Source organism: Acomys russatus, chromosome 2 (assembly GCF_903995435.1).
Source record: "Acomys russatus chromosome 2, mAcoRus1.1, whole genome shotgun sequence".
NCBI lineage: Eukaryota > Metazoa > Chordata > Mammalia > Rodentia > Muridae > Acomys > Acomys russatus.
The window spans coordinates 43046846-43065980 of record NC_067138.1 but is presented as its reverse complement, the minus strand read 5'-3'; the positions used below and the strand labels follow the sequence as shown (position 1 = coordinate 43065980).

The 19135-nt window shown below is 40.5% G+C and overlaps 1 protein-coding gene across 1 annotated transcript in view; it reads left to right on the top strand.

Annotated features, from left to right (window-relative positions):
- Positions 1-18809, top strand: part of Atp6v0d2 (ATPase H+ transporting V0 subunit d2) — a 44050-nt gene extending 25241 nt beyond the window's left edge. The window contains exons 3-8 of the mRNA XM_051160636.1: positions 9622-9800; positions 11519-11598; positions 13077-13154; positions 16292-16468; positions 17695-17769; positions 18279-18809. Of these exons, the coding sequence (XP_051016593.1) occupies positions 9622-9800; positions 11519-11598; positions 13077-13154; positions 16292-16468; positions 17695-17769; positions 18279-18440 (751 nt within the window). The 3' untranslated portion in view covers positions 18441-18809. The remainder of the gene's footprint in view (positions 1-9621; positions 9801-11518; positions 11599-13076; positions 13155-16291; positions 16469-17694; positions 17770-18278) is intronic.
- Positions 18810-19135: the final 326 nt, after the last annotated feature.

The window sequence follows — 19135 nt, the reverse complement described above, 5'->3', positions numbered from 1 at the left end:
CCTCACACATGTGTAAGAATAACAATAACTATATTTCAAATGAACACAGGGATCGACTTGCCCAAGGGCACACAGTTGGAAGTGGCAGAATTAGCAGTGGACTCCAGATCTTTTGCTCATTAACTATGTGATGGCGTATTGTGAGTGAACGAGCTGCGTCTTCTTCACGTTCATCACTGTCTCTGCCAGTGTATGTGCATAGAAGCCAAGAGACAGAGAATAGACAGACAGACAGACGACAGAGATCCCACTGGAGACATTGTAAAGATTTATTCTTACTTTATGTGGATGTGTGAGCGCCTGCAGTTATATGTACGTACTGAGTGCACACCTGGTTCCCAGAGATGCCGGAAGAGGTTGTCAGATCTCCATGGAGTGGGAGTTACAGGAAGTTGTGAGCTACCTAATGTGGGTGCTGGGAACTGAAGTTCTTTTAACCATTGAACCCTCCCTAGCCCTGAGTTGGAAACATTTAAAAAGCTAAAGTGAAAACTTATCTGACTGTAGGCTAAAAAAAAAACCTTTACCATCTCTATGTGTCTAAAAAAGATAAAGAACACAACACCAGTGTAAAGGAATTTTCACCAAGACTAGGCACTATCTTAAATACTAAAGATATTAGTAGTTCTAGAGTTTGGACAATACACAGTTAGCAGCATTCTTGCCTACTATTATAGGCAGTGCCAAATCGGAGTATCTTTCTCCTATTTTATCTTGCTAGAAGGAAAAAAAGAATGTGACAACAAAATTAAATAGCTCTGAAAATTAATTTTCACTTCCTCTATTTTAAAAACGAGAAGCTTCAGAGAAATAAAATCTGCTACCGAAAATGCAGAGGGAGCAGAATGTCTGTGAGTGCTCAATCTCAGCCGTGTATTTGCCAATCATAAAGAACATTAGAACTTCCCCATGGAGCACATCTGGCTAGCTCTGGATTGAGCAATTCCATGACTTATTAAATATTTATCAAGTCAAACCTCCACTTGAAAATTAAGCTAGAAGTAGCCAAGAAGAGACTTGATAACCTATGAGAATATATAGGGGGACGTAATCCCCCTCAGGAACAGTCATAGGGGAGGGGAATAATGGGAAAATGGGGGGGGGAGGAATGGGAGGATACAAGGGATGGGATAAACATTGAGATGTAACAAGAATAAATTAATAAAAAAAATAATGTAAAAATAAAAAATAAATAAATAAATAAATAAATAAATAAATAAAATAAAAATAAAAACTAGCTATTAAAAACTGAAAAAAAAAACTGCAGCTTTCTCTCGAGAAAAAGACTAAGATTGGCACACAGGGCAGAAAGAGCAACATTTTTATCATTCTTCTGTAATTTGAAATGTATACATGTGCTATTTTTTAATATTTTACTAATAAGATTTAATAAAAAGCCTTAAAATATTGAAGGTTAAAAAAAAAGAAAATTAAGCTAGAAGTACAACATGGCCCTTACTGTTTGTGTCGTCATGTATCACAGGTCAGCCTGTTAGGAGTGAACAAGTACCTTTCACTGGGGAGTTAAATAAATTGTTTTTAAAGTGTATCAAACATAATGTGTGTGCACGTGCGCGCGCGCGTGTGTGTGCGCGCGCACACACACCACGCATGCAGGTACACACCTCCATTAGTGATCAGTTATACTTGAAAATGTATGTTGTTTCTTTCTTTATCTCCCATGGGTGCAAACATGACATAGGCAGCGTATGAAAGAGCTCTGATCATCTAAGATAATGGCTGTCTCTGAGTATACAGTGCATTATATGCCCCGGATAGAAGGGTAGAAGAGACCTACAGCAATGAGGCTTGATGGGAAAGTGTGACTTTCAGGTTGGTGAGCTGGCCCAGTGGGTACAGACACTTGCCTACCACGCCTGAAAACTCAGGTTCCATCCCCAGAACCCACACAGTGGAAGGAGAGAATGAACACCCTCACAATGTCCTCTCACCTCCACGCACACACACCATAGTATGCACACACCCCATCCACAAAATAAATCAGTGTAATAAAGACATGACTTCCAGAACCAAACCACACCATAGTCACATGCCTTTAGATTATGTATCTAGTATAATCACCAAGTTACCCACTTTCATTTGAGATCAAAGGATGGAGTTCAGATAGTCTTGAAGGGCTTCCATCTAAAAAACTGAACCCAAGTCTTTTTATGTACAAAAGTGATTGTCATTTAAGATGGCCATTAGCAAGCACTGTTTTCATTTTGGGTTTGTGGGCTTTATTTTAGCATATATTAATTACACAAAACAATGAGTTTATTGTAGCATTTTCATATATGCATATAATATTCTTTAATAATTTTTCAAGGTTAATAATTTCTTTGCCAAAGAGACAGATAACACAGAACTTTTTATTTAAAGAAAATGTCACCTAGATCAATGACCACCCAAAGATATGTAGAGTTCAAAGGTGCAGAAGTGGCTGGGAGACAGAGACAGACAGATAGACCGAGAGAGGAGAGACAGAGAATAAAAGTGGTAATAGGTTTTTCAAAATACTTATAAATCAAGGACTTGAAACTATTCTCTCAAAACATAACTGGCTCATGCCCTTTCTGAATTTTAGTTTTCTTTATTATTAGAGTTTGCATGTGTGAAAACAGGCGCATTCATGTAGATGTCAAATGATAACTTTGCAAAGTTGGTTTTCTCCTACCACTGTGGACTCTAGAGATTAAACTCAGGTTTAAAAAAACAACCTAACTATCTCAGCACCAATGGCTCATGGTCTTTTGGGTGTCCCAGCCTTCTACATAGCTCTCAGCTTCTTAACCCCATCCCTGTTATCCAAGAGAAAGGGCAAATTTTGAAAGGGCTCTTTTAGTTAGAAGTAAATGTAAAACCACACATGAGGAAACCTCAAGCTTAATAAAAAGATATAAACGTTGTAAACTTTTTTACATTAAAGATGGGGATTTTCACTTTTTATTTCCATGCCTACAGAGGCCAATTTGTGGGAAAATCTCTTTACAGAGTACAAGGCCTTCTTTTATGAAAGGCGTTCTCCTGTGTTTTCTTATTATTACTAATCCTGAGGCTAACCATTCAAAATTGAATAAATATTTCTGTTCTTAAGCGGAGGAGAAGGAGTGCTTGTGGACTGGCCTTTAAGTGGCAGAACTGGCCTTGGGATCATGTTTATCTATTCCCAGGCCTTAGTTCCTTCTAATGTGTGACAATCTTGTTATGATTTACAAATTGCTTTGATATGCATGGTTTACTTTAATTTGCTCAGTGGCTTTACCAAGGCTGCCCCTTCTTGTGCTGTGGTGCCAAATTTGTTTAAGAGAATGCTCCATTTCCTTCTGTTTTGACTCGTGTTTACACGCCCCCTTTACTCCATTGTGCCATCCAAAGCCTGTGGGTTGCTGAGCCCCACCCACCTTACCCAGGCATTTGCAGCTGCCATCCTCACCCACTCAATCTGGTGACAATCTTCCTTTTAGCACTCCTACCCCTTCAGTCTACTCTACTAAGTCTCATTTCTGCCCCCAAGAACATCCTTCAGAAGTCTGTCCTATTCACTCTTCTAAAATGTGTGCCTTTTCCCCACTTCAGTACTGTGGGTCACATTCCAGACTTTGGTACAAGCCATGCAAGCATTCCAGCACTGGATTATTTCCTCATGTCTGAAAATACAAACTTTCTTTTAAATTGTCTTATCTTCTGCTGAAGAGATAATCATAGACCAATTTGGGAATGCAAATGTGTGTTTGACCTTGAAGGCAGAAGGAGGTCACTGTTACTTTAAGAGTGAAAGTAGTGGTGCTGCTGATAAAAAATAGAGATTCTAAAGAGAATAGAAACGTATCAGAGGCATTTGGGTTGTGTGCTGCTGTGGTTCATGTGATTGTGGTGCCTGTGGGAAAGGGTGTGATCATAAGCACCAAAAAGAAGTACTTTGAGAGTTTGGATGACAGCTGAGAGCATGGTTCAGTGACAGGAGACTGCTATGGCATCTCTGAAGCCTGGTTCAATCTCTAGAACAGCAATATATAAATTAAAAACATGAATCCATTTTACTTTACACTATAGATCCATAATAAAATTATTTGTGCTTAAAAGAAGCAATGAACATACTCTCAGATCCATAGATTTTGCTAGAACTAAAAAGTTGCTAGCACTCTGTTTCTACAACAGAAAAAAAAAATGTGGCCATGGATGACATCACTGATTTGTGGGTACCAAATGAGAATTACAGTAGGGTACAGCTTTGTGTTAGAACACCCATAGGTACTTCATTCTCTCAGCTGAGGTCTAACAGAAACACTATCTTCTTAGCAAACCCAACTAGTACCCAGATGAGGGCTCTAGCAGTATTGCTCAAAAAGAGGAACAAAATGTTTCCTCAGACAAATAGCTGATTCCAGGGCTGTGACAGGAAATGTGCAGAATTAGCCCAGACTACCTTACAGTGCCAGAAATGGAGGAAGTGCTGGAATCAAGCCACAATGATACGGGCATGTGAAAGGAATGTCAGGGCAACCGAGTGAGCTCACAGTAGCCAACACTGGAACAATCTAAGCAACAAAATAACAGAAATAGCAGGGAACTACCATTCCAGGTATAAACTAAATACAATGTGTTAATATTGGTGCAAATGATTAAATTAATTAATAAATAAAGGAGAAAAAATAAATCTCCCTTGTAGAATGATTCCTGTAACTATTGTAGATAGTCTGTGCTAAAGGGAGATAAGCAACATTGCTACCTCTTAGGGACACTGCACATGGAGACTTTCAAAAGGTGCAACATGCAAAGGGTGGATGGAGCAATTGTTCTTTGGAGAAACCTGTCATATGCTACCTCAGCCAAGATCGAGGTCAACATTAAAGATGAAAAATTATGTTAACATTTATTTACCCTTGATAGGATAGAAAGGAAATGACACTTCATGGGTCTTCCTCTTGGTCACCCATAATCTGAGCCTTCTGATAAGACAGATTCTAGCAGTGAAACCTCCTGTTTCATACCTGATCAGTACTCCTGAAATTGTCAATGTAATAGGCACTGGAGATCATCAGTGACGTGTTTTCCTTATAAATCATTCACCACCACCCCCCCACACACACACACATAACATTTTTATTAATTCTCTGGCAGTTTAAAATTAAGCACTGATAACAATCCCTTCCCAGTCCTTCCAGAAAACACTTGTCTTTTTCTACCTCACAACTATGCTGCTGGGCAAATGGTGGCCATTTCACAGTTGCTGTTAATGATGTTGACATATTATTACTTTATCCACAAAAGAAAGTTTCACTAACTCAGTAAATTATGACTCTAAGCTGACCTTCAGCAACTCAGAATCTGGTCGTTATTGTACAAAAATACATGTTAGGTATTTTCCAGACTCTTAAAGATCAAGAGGAGAGAATAAGTCTGAGACGGAAGGAAACACTGGAAGTATTGCTGGCTTGAGCTGGTTGTTTTATCTGAACCGGATAAAGGAATTGAAGCTTTGGCTCTGAGCACGGTTGTTTATTTACCCCAGGAGGCACTGTGTAGGCCTTTTACACAACCCGAGGAAGTGGTGGATACTTGGAATGGAAAAGAGGTTTCACAGAGAGGCAGGCAGACATTACTGCCAACAAGTTGCTGCCAGATTGGAGCAGGATGACCTGAAGCCACAGCCCCGGCACCCTGAGCTGTGAGGTCTCTGCAGTAGACTGCTAGGAGTAAATACATGTAAGTGCTTGCCACGTACTAGAAACTCTGGGATGACTAATGTTTACTTATAATTTTTCAAGTAGGGTCTCATTATAAGGCTCAATTTGCCCTCAAACTTATGGTCATTTGCCTCATCTAAGTGCTGGCATTACAGATGTTCTCTACCATGCTCAGCCTAAAAAATATACTTTTAAGTACTTACAGTAGTTTTGAAATTGATTGGCAATAACATAACTTTAGGTGTTTTCACGAGTTTCCCAGATGCCAATATCACAGAAAGGGGCTAAAACAGAGATATTGGTGTAGACTATGAGCCATAGTAAATATGACCCTGCCTAAGTACTGATCCTGCCTTCGACTCTACCTGTGAACAAAATTATCTAAAGCAAGACTTTGAGGGCGGTAGATGAACAGGTGTCTTGAAGCTAGCCACTGTATCCATGGCCGAGAAGATTTATGGATATTCTAGCTAGAGAAAGTAATCTATCTTCTGATCAATGTCCCACCTCCAGCAGTTGATGGTGTTGATGTGCCTGGCATACATGTGTCATGGTAACAAAGAGGGAAGGAGGGACAGGGAGGAGGTATCTCCTAGTCACCCATTTCCCAAATGACACCATGAGAACTGGTGTTATTGTCCCATCTCAGAAACAAGTCTACTCAAAGAATGAGCTGAAGTACAGTTCAATCCAGTCTGTACCACCCTTGCCCTTTTGGATAGGAAGCCAACTTCTGCATTAGCAAAAGCATGAGCACATGCAATATGCACAGGTCTGCATCATCTGCAGACCATTACGTGTGGGCAAATCCTCCTCATAGATTGACTTGAAGTGCAGAAAGTCAGCAGTACATAGGCCGTTACATTCCAGAGGTGCTGTGGGGAACATCAAGTGCCTGAAGCTTACCAAGTGCTATTAAGTGCTAGCAAATGCTTTGTCAGATAATTTCCTTTGAGCCCAAAGGGACGGTTGAATAAATAATACTACACTAGCACCATTTTCAACAGATAAAGTGCATTCTAACATTTCACAAAGTCTAAATTTGGTAAGCTGTGTGGAAAGTCGAGAACCTGTATAGTCAAGTGGGTTTTTTGTTTTGTTTTGTTGTTTTTTTATGAAGGGATAATTGTGTGCTTCAAGAATGCTAGTTAGAATTCTCCATGGGGTAGACTATAGACTTTCCACAGCAAAGAAGACCTGCTTTTCCATCTCGAAATGCACTGGTGTTCATTAAGCATGTAAACCATGCACCAGGATCCAGCAATAGCATTTCCAAGTGTCCAGGGTAACTGCAAGATGTCACTTTTCAAGTCTATATTGTCATGGCAATGCAGTTTTTCACCCATTCATCAGTGGGCTGTCCCTTCCCCCTCCAGTCTGCCACCTCACTTTCTCCACTGCTTCTTCTGCCTTGGCACCTCATATTCCCTCTTCTTTCTCACCTGAGACAGATATAAACCTTCTAAATCACAAGGCTCCTGTCCCCGGCAATGCCATTTCTCCTTTACATTGAGGTCAGCTTGTGGTATGAACGCTCTCTCTCTCTCTCTCTCTCTCTCTCTCTCTCTCTCTCTCTCTCTCTCTCGCCTTCTCTTTTCCCATCCATTAAGACATACACTGACCAGGTTGTGTCTTTCTCTCTTCCTTTAACTCTCCCACAGGCATACTCCACTGAGTGCTTTTACTATCTCAGATGGTCTGTTAGTTGCTACAGCCTATGGATGTCTATGCCACTGTCTACCTTAATGTGGTCATTGACACTCTATAACATTTCCTTATAACATTCTAGAACTTTTTGGAGTTCACTGCCCTGGCTTTCTTCCCATCTAGCCATTCTCCAGATCCTTCATCCTTTAAATGCTGAGGTTTCTCCTATGGTTGTACAGAGTGAACACTTTGCATACTGTCTTAGTTAGGGTTTCTATTGCTGTGATAAAACACCATGATCAAAAGCAACGGAGGTAGGAAAGGGTTTAGTTGCCTTATACACCCTGAATGTGAGTCCATGAAGGAAGGTAATGCAGGAACTCAAACTGAGCAGAATCTTGGAGGCAGAAGCCAATGAAGAGGCCATGGAGGATTGCTGGTTACTTGTTTGCTCAACCTGCTTTCTTACAGAACCCAGGACCACCAGCGCAGGGATATCCTTCCCACACCTATAAGTAATTAACAAAACATCCTACAGTCTTAAAGAGGTATTTTTCTCAATTGAGGTTCCTTACTCTCAGATGACTCTAGATTGCGCCAAGTGGATATAAAACTAGTCAGAACACATACTCTCTAGGACTTCGTCTTCTATCTATAAACTGCCCTCTTCAAGCCTATATGTTTAGGTTAGACTTCTGAGGCTTCCAAGAGCATCTTCTTGCATGTCTCTTGTGCACCTTGAACTTATTCTGTCTAAATATCTGCACATAATGAAAATGTCTTCCTCCCACATTGTCTCTTCACAACCAAGAGCTCCCCAATCAACTTGTTGTCCTAAACACTAAAAGCAGAGTAATACAGTGATTATAAGTAATGTCCTAGAAGCATACAGCCTGAGTTTGGATCTCAGCTGCCCTACTTGTTAGCTATAGCTGCTATCATGGGCTATATATGCATGAGCAACCTTGGGCCTATCCCAGTAATCCAGAAGAAGATGATAGATAGATAGATAGATAGATAGATAGATAGATAGATAGATGATAGAGAGATATAGGTTTGTATATATACATATATAGAGAGGTATATTTGTGTGTGTGTGTGTGTGTGTGTGTGTGTGTGTGTGTGTATGAGAGAGAGAAAGAGAGATAGAGAGAGACAGAGGAGAAAAACAATTATTATTTTTTCTTTTTTTAATTTTTTTATTAATTTATTCTTGTTACATCTCAAAGTTTATCCCATCCCTTGTATCCTCCCATTATTCTCTTCCTCCCATTTTACCCTTATTCCCCTCCCCTATGACTGTTCCTGAGGGGGATTACCTCCTCCTGTATATGCTCATAGGGTATCAAGTCTCTTCTTGGCAACCTGCTGTCCTTCCTCTGAGTGCCACCAGGTCTCCCCCTCCAGGGGACATGGTCAAATGTGAGGCACCAGAGTACGTGAGAAAGTCACATCTCACTCTCCACTCAGCTGTGGAGAATGTTCTGACCATTGGCTAGATCTGAGTAGGGGTTTAAAGTTTACCACCTGTATTGTCCTTGGCTGGTGCCTTAGTTTGAGCGGGACCCCTGGGCCCAAATCTGCCTATCATAATGTTCTACTTGTAGGTTTCTACGACCCTCTGGATCCTTCTACTTTGCTGTTCTCCCATGCTTCTCTCATTTAGAGTCCCAATAGGATGTCCTCCCCTCTTTGTCCCAGTTTCTTGGTAAGTGAAGGCTTTCGTGGGACATGCCCCTTGGGCTAGTATGCAGATATAAGTGAGTATATACCATTTGAGTCTTTCTGCTTCTGGGTTAACTCACTCCTTATGATCATTTCTAGCTCAATCCATTTATCCACAAATTTTGGGAATTCCTTGTTTTTAATAGCTGAGTAGTATTCCATAGTGTATATGTACCACAGTTTCTTTATCCATTCTTCTACTGATGGACACGTAGGCTGTTTCCATGTTCTGGCTATTATGAATAAGGCTGCTATGAACATGGTTGAGCAAATTTTCTTGTTGTGTGCTGGAGCATCTTCTGGGTATATTCCAAGGAGTGGAATAGCTGGATCTTGAGGAAGCCTATTATTTTTTCAAATGGTCTTGCTTCTGTCTTTAAAACACTTTCTTTCTCCAGTCTCAGTCCTTTATGTAAAAAAAAAAAATTCACCCATTCTTCAGATTTCAGCCTGAATGTCATCTCCCAAGGAGTCTGACCTGTGGACATCTTCAGGGCCCAGCTACAAATCGCCACACCGCCCAGTTAATTGGTTTTCTAATGCTTGAGTATTATTGCAGATGCAGCTATATGATAGACAACATAATTCTACTGATGAATGGGGCACTGCAAAAGAAATCTGTGAAAGAAGTGCTGGCCAAGTGTCACCCTTTGGGCCGTTTCACAGAGATGGAAGCTGTCAACATTGCAGAAACCCCCTCAGATCTCTTCAAGGCTGTGCTGGTTGAAACACCATTAGGTATGAATACTTATTTGTGAAATGGCCTGTGAATTTTAGCAGAGTCATTAGAAAATGCACTTTCAAGATGCAACATTTTTACGTATGTAGTTTTATACCAGACAGATCCATAGCTGTGTACAGGAGGTCTAAGCTGGACATGGTGGCACATACATACATACATATGTAGATGGATGAGGTTGAAAGCTGGGAAAGCTGAGGTCAGTCTGGGTACACAGAAAGACCCTAGTTTATGAAAACAAACACCACCAAAAATCATCTAGGCCTGGGGAAATGACTCAAATGGTAAAGCACTTGTCTTGCAGACATAAGGACTTGAGTTTGAGCCTCAGACCCCTATTGAAAAAGCCAAGTGCTGTGGCACAGTCGCTAAATGCCATCACTTAAAGATCCACAGGACTTGCTAGAGCCCCCTAGCCTAGCCTACTTGGCAAGCTTCAAGCCACCAAGAGAGACCCTATCTCAAAAGCAAGGTGGGAAGCCCTTAAGGAATGGCACCTAAGTGTCCTTTGGCTTCTCCTTGTATGCACAAGACATGTGTATGGGCACCCATGCATATAGAAACATGTACAGAAATATACATAGACACACATGCAGAATAATCTCCTAACCTTGCTTTCTTATTTCTCAGATGAAGACACGTCAGGCACTCTGATCTTTGTCATTTATATCCATTCAGATTAGAGAAAGGGCCTGGAGCTTGTATCCTAACCTGAAAATCCTTATGCTTTCTACTCAGTCATAGAAATTAAATGATGAATTTAGAAATTCTCAAGTTATGGGTTTCCTTTCTGTGTTTTGTACAATTAGTTCTTTATCCTTTCATATTAAACTCTTATGAAAGTCAGGTCATATCTAGAGAGTATTTCATTTTAAGAAGTTTAGAAATGTCATCTCTAAGAGCTACTTGGGAGCCTCTATGAAATTATCTAGATTAATTATGAAATGACTATTTCATTATAATTTAGTACTGATAATAATGTCATTGTTTAAATCATTAAAGGGAATATGTTCAAGCATTATCTAGATGGTAGCAAGTCATTGTTAATCATGGGGAAAGTAGCTTTCATTTTAATTTAGGGAGCAAGGGATGGAAAGATGTCTCAGTGGTTAGCACTAACAGCTATTCTGGAGGACCTGAGTTCAATCCATAGCACTCACAGGGTGCCTCAAACTATCTGTAACTCCAGTTCCAGGGGAGGCAACAACCTCTTCTGGTCTCTACAGACTCTGTGCATATACATTATGTACAGACATACATACAGGCAAAATACCCACATATAAAAATATAAAAACAAAATAAAATAATTAACTTGGGGAGAATATGTTAAACATAGGGTATTTTGCATGATAAGAACATACCCCATGCATTCACCCACACTCTGTGCCAAACAAGTTACCCTTCAAGCAGATATTTTTAAACGGCAAGGGCACGTTGCTAGGTCACCTTTGAGGCTAAGGTAATGCAGCCTGGTGGAGACAAGGTGAGTCTGGAGTGAGTGAGCTGTGAATATGAATATGAAGGGAAGCTCAGTTTAAGAATAAATTTAAATATAGTTTTAGTAAAGATATTTTAGTGAAGGTGTTGTGAAGTTTAAATAAGCTAATATGTACCTACTGCTTGGTACAGAAGCAGTGCCTAGGGTTCACATACAGTAAATGCTCAGTGAATAACAAGTTTGTAATCTGGCTTGTGATTTATATCCTTTGGCTTTCAGCTCCTTTCTTTCAAGATTGTATGTCTGAAAGTACTCTCGATGAACTGAATATTGAATTACTACGCAATAAACTATACAAGGTAATGGTTTTTCCAAGTGTATTTTTCTTGTTTGCACAATATAACATAATTGGAGCTCTTTATTAAAAATGTTGCTTTGCCCATTGATCAACTTCTGCAATTATTAAGTGATGTATATTTGGAATATAGCTTCTATTGTTCTGGCTTGGTTCTAGTTATATGTATAAACATTAGTTTCTCCTATCCACCAAGATTTTAAAAAATAAATAGTATATCCTATTCTTATGTACCCTTTGTTCTTTGTCCCAATGTCTTGAGTGCAAAAAGTGTTGGTTAGATGATGGTAAAAGGGTAAATAAATGTGTGAGGAAAACTACATCAAGGGCAACAGGGAGACACAGTAGGCATTCTGTTTTATATTGTCCATCTCTGCTGTAGATCTTGTTATAGATCTCTGAATCTTATAATTAATCTGTCCATGCAATTTGAAACCCATGTCAGTATTACCAACTGGTAGACATTATGTCATACATAACACTGCATGGTCTGACTGTCTAGACCATGTTGCCACCTTTAGAGTAGACTGTGTACTATAAGCCAAGCAAAATCTGCTAGTGTACCCTACCATGAAGTAAATTAACATACACTACTGTGGTATGTAAATAAGCTCAAATACATGGTCCTCTCGATAGTATTATGTTATACACAGCTTCCTGTTTTTATAAAGAGACACTTGAACTGTAAAGGGGCACATCTGAGATGTAACTAACAGGACATCATGCTATAAGCACTTCATAGCCTTAATGCACTCAATCCAGTAGCAAAGCTATATGATTGTCCAATTCTTATTCTTCATATAAACCTGAGGGATGCAGAGAAAGTAGGCTTCCTTCAGCAGAAATAACTTAGTACTGAGTTAGTGAAGTATTAGAGCTGGAATGCAAGCGCAGGCAGTCAAAACATACAACCCAGGCTATGCTTTTCCAATATATTCCCACAGTCAAAGCTAGTGTGTCTCAGGAGACTCACTACCAGGGTTCCTAAATCATTTCCGGAGCTCAGAGAAGGATTTGGCACTCTTGTTAGAATAGCTGGAATTAACTATATAAAATAACCCAAGAATAGTGCAAAAATGCTAGTTAAGTAATTAGACATTCGGCCGGGCATGGTGGCGCATGCCTTTAAAATCAGCACTGGGGAGGCAGAGGCAGGTGGATCACTGTGAGTTCGAGGCCAGCCTGGTCTACAAAGCGAGTCCAGGACAGCTAAGGCTACACAGAGAGACCCTGTCTCGAACCCTCCCCCCAAAAAGTAATTAGACATTGTGATAAGAGCAATTTTGTTCTTTTATGGAGTTCTTTTTCAGTCTGGGCCACAGCCATATTAAATCTCTTTTAAATTTACTACAGAATACCCTCCTATGGTAGAAATAATTCAGTTTCCATTAAAACATTTCATAAGCTATGAAAAGATGACCTAGAAGTTTCCAGAAGGAAAATTACTCATTTCATTGTTTAAAAATCTTTCTTCTTTCTAAGTCTTACCTTGAAGCATTCTACAAGTTCTGTAAGGATCATGGGGATGTTACAGCAGAAATTATGTGTCCCATTCTTGAGGTAAGAAGAAGCCTTTGGCTCCATCTTTGCCAAATAATGAGTTTGCATACTTGTCCTTACTTTGACTGAGCTGTATTTCTTTATCTTAGAAATTACCTGACAATTCAATAAGCAATGTCAACTGATATCTTAAGAGCAGTGGTTTTTGTTTGTTTGGTTGGTTGGTTGTTTGTTTGGTTGTTTGGCTGGTTGGTTGTTTTTTTGGGGGGTTTTGTTATTGTTTTTAGTTTTGGTTTTTTGTTTTGTTTCGTTTTTTGTTTTGTTTTGTTTTTAACCCAGAATTGTAGCTCAGCAGTTGAACACTTACCTAACACTACAACTTATAATATTCCAAATATGTTTTTTAATTCAATTGATGGTAGAGAGACGTCAAAAGACTTGCTGTAGTAGAAGAGAGCATTGAAGGGTTAGCAATGTAGCTCAGAGGGAGAGTATTTATCTAGAATGCACAAGCCCCCAGGCTTCAAGCCCAGCCCTGCCAGGGAGAAAATGAGGGAGAGAAGGAGATATAAAGAGAGAGGAAGAAGGAAGAGGGAGGAAAAAGAGGAGAGTCTTCTATAATCTCATGCTGTGTCAGACTGTGTTTAGGGGTGATCAAAGAACAATAGTTTTAAACTGTTTAAATGATAGTAGTTTTCACCATGAATCTACACAGCCATGCCAAAAAGCTTTCAAACTAAAGAACGTTAAAGTATAAAAAAAAAATCCAAAAGAAAGCACACCCAAGTAGGCAAGAAAGCACTCATTAGGAAAAAAGAAAGCTCTTGCTGGGTACAGCCCTTCCCACTGCAGGTAGTACTTCAGCCTGCAGACGTGTGCAATGGGACGTGTGCTTACAAGCTAAGGAATAAGCTAAAAACAAAGGCAAGGTCTGGGAAATGAATAGATAACTTGGATGATCCATTATGTTCAGGCAGAGTCTTCTTAGCCCGGTATTCGAAGTGCTTCCTGAGTTCTCCTCATCTCCCTGCCCATCCTGTTTTCCAGTGGCTTCCCTAAGTTTAAGTTGTAACAATCCTCCAAATGCCACATACTCCCTCCCTCATGCAGCAACCTCCCCTGGCACAGCGTCTGCTGCCTGCAACGCTGCCTGCCCTCCCATATTTCCCTGTTTAAAATTCTAACATCTTACAACTAGAAAGAATATTTTGGATGGCTACCTCTGCGTGTTGTTTATTTCAAGGATTCTTCTTGCCATGAGCAATCCCACTCACATATCTTCTCTTATTCCTGCAAGTTCTAAAATGATTTACAAGACTGGTTATATGCAGGAGCCAGAATGGAACTGCTTTTGCTTCTAAATAAGGCTACCTTGCTTCTGAGCCCCCCGTAATTTCCATGAGAGTAATCAAAAGGACCAGTGGAAACACTCACTCTCCTGATGATAAAAAACACCTGTTCTAACAAAAGAGCTCCATTAGAGCTGTTGCAAGCCTGTCTTTGTTACTAGCTAGTAAGTGTGGAAAGTAATGAATGACAGTGCACAGCCATTCTTTTCAGTTTTCTTGTGCTAGTGAACAGCTGTGGACTCTTGTTAAAAGGCAGAATGTGGTTCAGTTGATTTACCTTTAGACTGCAGTTTGAGATTCTGCATTTTTAGTAAGCTTCCAGCAATGTCAAAGCTACTAAGCCATGACTTCAAGTAGCATCGCTGTTGAAAATATTGTAGAAAAATAAAAAATAATGAAATCAACAAACTGCTCTGTTAGATTCAGTAGGTAGTTAGAGTACTCCTATGTGACAGGCACTGAGTCCAGAAATGAGCAACAAATAAAAAAGAGATGGTTCTTCCAAGTGTTAAAAGTAGGAAGTGGGAAAATTCAAGGACAGACTTCAAAATGACATGGTAACTATAAAGTCCAAAGGCCAATACCCAGAGGAAGAAGAGGAGGGGCCCTTGAGGGGGTGGAAAGAGGCATGGGAGGAAAGATTGTAAGAGCCAGTGGATGGGGAGCATGCTGGGACAAGACGTAGCTGTTGCACCCATGAACTCACAGCAGTTGTGGTTACCTATACAAGACCTGCATAAGATAATCTCAGATCAAATCCCAGGAGAGAGTGAAGAAGAGGCCCTGAGGCCCAAGCCCTAGCTGCCCAACTGTGGGCAGTCAATGTGGCTGCTTGAGAAGAAAGAGTTACTTTTCTCTCCGAGTGTGGCGTGGCCATTGGTAGGTTCCCCAGGACTTGCTGGATGACATTACACCCATTCATGTGTGCTACCACAAACTGGACTCAGTGGGTTTAAAGGCTTTGTGTGGGGGCGGGGCATGCAAAAAGCAAAGGAGGAAGATGGGATACTTAACTGAGAGACAGCAGAAACATGGGGAACAAAGAAAGAGGAAAGAAATCTCTAGAAAGACAGCATGATTACAGGAAGCAGGGTTGGTAGAGCTCAGTGGCCTGTGCTGTTCAGCACAGTTGAGAGCACACATTGACCTACTTAAGGATCATAAGGAATCAGGCCTTGCAAGGAAGATAAATCACCCCCAAGCTGCATGGTTCTTAGCTACAGAATCAGAGATGGCAGGTCATTAAAGAAATCCAAACCATGGAAGCACAGATGGCATATAGTATAAAGTTTAATTATATAAAGTAATGGGGCTAGGGAATGTGCCTTGATGGTAGAGCTAGTGTGACTTGCATGAGGCCCTAGATTGGATCCCCAGCATGACAGAGATTAACAATAATACCAACCGTAGTGACAGCGGCAATTAGAAGTAGTCAGTAACATGTAGAGATGCACACTCCTGTTGTCCAGACACCCCAGCAAACATTTTTACTTACATTGTCTTTTTCCCTCCATGCTGCATTATAGTGGCATTTTTCTCACCTTTATGGAACATAGATTTACGACTCTGGTGCCATATATGAAAGCAACATGTGAGTAACTCATTTCAGGGAACCTGGGAAACAGAGCTTTGGTAGCATTTCGATAGCCATAGCTCATCGCAGGCTTGCACAACTTTCCCCAGCAAACAAATTTCTCCCTTTCAAGAGGAGACTAAAGAGACATTAGTAACATATGCCTACTTTGTAATTTGACATGGGAAGTAGATCGCTTCAGAAGTGCAATTCCGCACGTAGCTTGTTGTATAAAAGACTATTAGATGTGCTGCTTTTATGTCTTTCTCCTTCAGTTTGAGGCCGACAGACGTGCTTTAATCATCACTTTGAACTCATTTGGCACTGAGTTGAGCAAAGAAGACAGGGAGACACTGTTCCCCACCTGTGGCAAGCTCTTTCCTGAGGGGCTGCGTTTGTTAGCTCAAGCTGAAGACTTTGAGCAGGTGAAGAGAGTAGCGGACAATTACGGGGTAAGTGGTTTCACCAGCACGCTGAGTGCCTTGCATTACTTCAGCACGGGCTGTAGAGAAGCGCACACACCCATGTAGACACCTCACCCAGAGTTACATCCAGACGGTGGCGAGTGGTGCCCCTTGCAGTAATTATGCCTCCCAGAGAAACACTTCAAATTTCCAGTGCAAGCTGGTGTCTTTTAAGAGTCCTGCCAAGAAAGCCCTTGTTTAAATCTCCAAGGAGTGGTTATCAGAGCACTTCAAGAAGCACCTTTTAAAGCAAGTTCCCCCAAGAGGCTGGGACAAACTCCTGGAAGTGGGAGTTCATGTCAAGATTACATAAAAGAACCTGAGCCCAGTGTTCCTTTCCAGGACCCACAGGAGAAACAGACTGTCCATAGGGACTACAGGGGAATATGGGATATGTGTGGGGTTTCCCACTCCCTTTGCTTAATGGCAGAAACTGGGAGAGGAACAGAACCATTTATTCGCTTCTCCTCCCCCTGTGTCCAGCACTCTAAGCCAGGCTGGAGCTCCTCATACGTGATTCTCCTCCTCACCCAGATCCCACTTCCTCAGGCTTGTGGGTAGTCACGTGTATTATCCTGCACTTCACTTCCTTGGCTTAAGAATGACACTGGTGTTTCCTCGTGGGTGTCTGAATCTTTCTAGGGGGCGTCCAGCAAACAATATACATAAACCCCCCGTAGTAACCCATCTATAATTGAGAGCAACTCTTCAGTATAATATTAACATTTGAGCTTCTCTCCTGTTTCCACTCCTTGTGCACTTGGAATTCCATGAGGTGAATCAGTTGTCATCTCAAGAAACCCACAAACCTATACCAGTCAGACTGTAAGAGTTCACTGAGTCCAGTGTATTTATGTGTGACAATGACAATGTACATCGAGAAAAATGGAGCTTTTGGCCCGTGCTTGTAGCCCTGAGTAAGCCCACAAATGAGAAAGTGAGAATTTCAACTACCTGTTTGGATTTTTGAGGAGGAAGGTGGGCGTGGTGTCAGGAAGTCAAAGGCCTGATCAAAAATATTCAGGCCTTTAGTTACAAATTTTCTTTAAAGCACACATGTGCACACACACACACACACACACACATTCACTCACGCATGCCCACAAACAAGCACATGTGCAATATCAATATCTATTTTCTAAGAAAACACATTTATATGCATATGTAAAAATTGAAAAGTCTGTTACATTTAAGCTCTTGTCTTTGTTTTTAAGGTTTACAAGCCTCTGTTTGAAGCTGTAGGTAGCAGCGGGGGAAAGACCCTGGAAGATGTTTTTTATGAGCGAGAGGTATGGCAGAAGTGGAAATACCATTTATACACTGTTGTTGTTCGCATGGGATTTAAATGTTTTCTCACTTGGAGTTTCTTTTTATAGTTCATCAGGACAATTGATGCTTTTCCGTAAACATTGTGTATTATGACTTCCTTAGAGTACCAGAGCCCTGCAGCTGCACATAATTTCACATAAGTTGTCCTATGAAGAATGTGTATTTAATAGGAGCTTGTAGAAGTTGGAAAACTAGAAAAAGAAAGCCAGCGTGTCCTCACAGATACTAACTCTTGTCAGTTTGGTCCCTCTTACTCCCTGATCCATGCCACCTACAGGAAGTGTTTTCCCATAGTTAAAATGCAGGTCCATGTGTTAAGTTGCCTCTGCTCCCAGTGTTGGTCCAACTTGAGCACTACTTAAGAACAAATAAGCACTATACAAGCCAAAGCCATTTCTAGCTTATTACATCATAAATGGAGTATTTTCTAGACAAGCTAATGGTCCATGTCATCTCTTTCTTTCCTTAGGTGCAAATGAATGTGCTGGCATTCAACAGGCAGTTCCACTATGGTGTGTTTTATGCATACGTAAAGTTGAAGGAGCAAGAGATGAGAAACATTGTGTGGATAGCAGAATGCATCTCACAGAGACATCGAGCTAAAATCAACAGTTACATTCCCATTTTATAAGCCAGAGGGGAGGCCTCAAATGCAGAAAAACATACATGGAGAAAGGAAATTATTGGGGAAAGAAAAGGGCTATTTCATTATCTAGATTAGATAAAAGTAGGTCATACGTCATTTCCATAAACTGCATGTCCACTGGAAGCACAGTAAACTGAACTTGAAGCAAAGTATTACTTTCTTGTTTTTAGAAACCCTTAATCATTTCTTTCCTGTTTATGTCTCATTGCTCACTGGCCTTACACAATCATTTTAATGGACCCTGTAACACTTTTCCTAGTCTCATTTAGTCATGTTAAAATCATACCTACACAGGTATTTCACTCCTCCTTTTCCATTCTTCTTCCCAAGCTCAAACACTGAGTCTCTGCTTTATCTTCTGGCTGTTCCTTCCATTCAGTCACAAAAGTGCAAAGCCGTGTGTAGCCAACACACACCAGGTTTGGTGAATAATGCTGCCTTCTTTTCCCCCATGACTGTCTAACAGGTAAGCCCGAGGAAGATTGATACCCAAGATGCAAGTGTAAATTTGTTATTAAATTAGATTCTCATGTATATAATATATATATATGTATATATATGGAAACAAAGAGAAACAGAAAGACATAAAAATGAAGAAATTATATAAATTTCTTTACCTGTGGTTCTGTCAATGTATTCAAGAAGAAAATCCCAGTAATTGTACTTGTTCCTTTCCATAT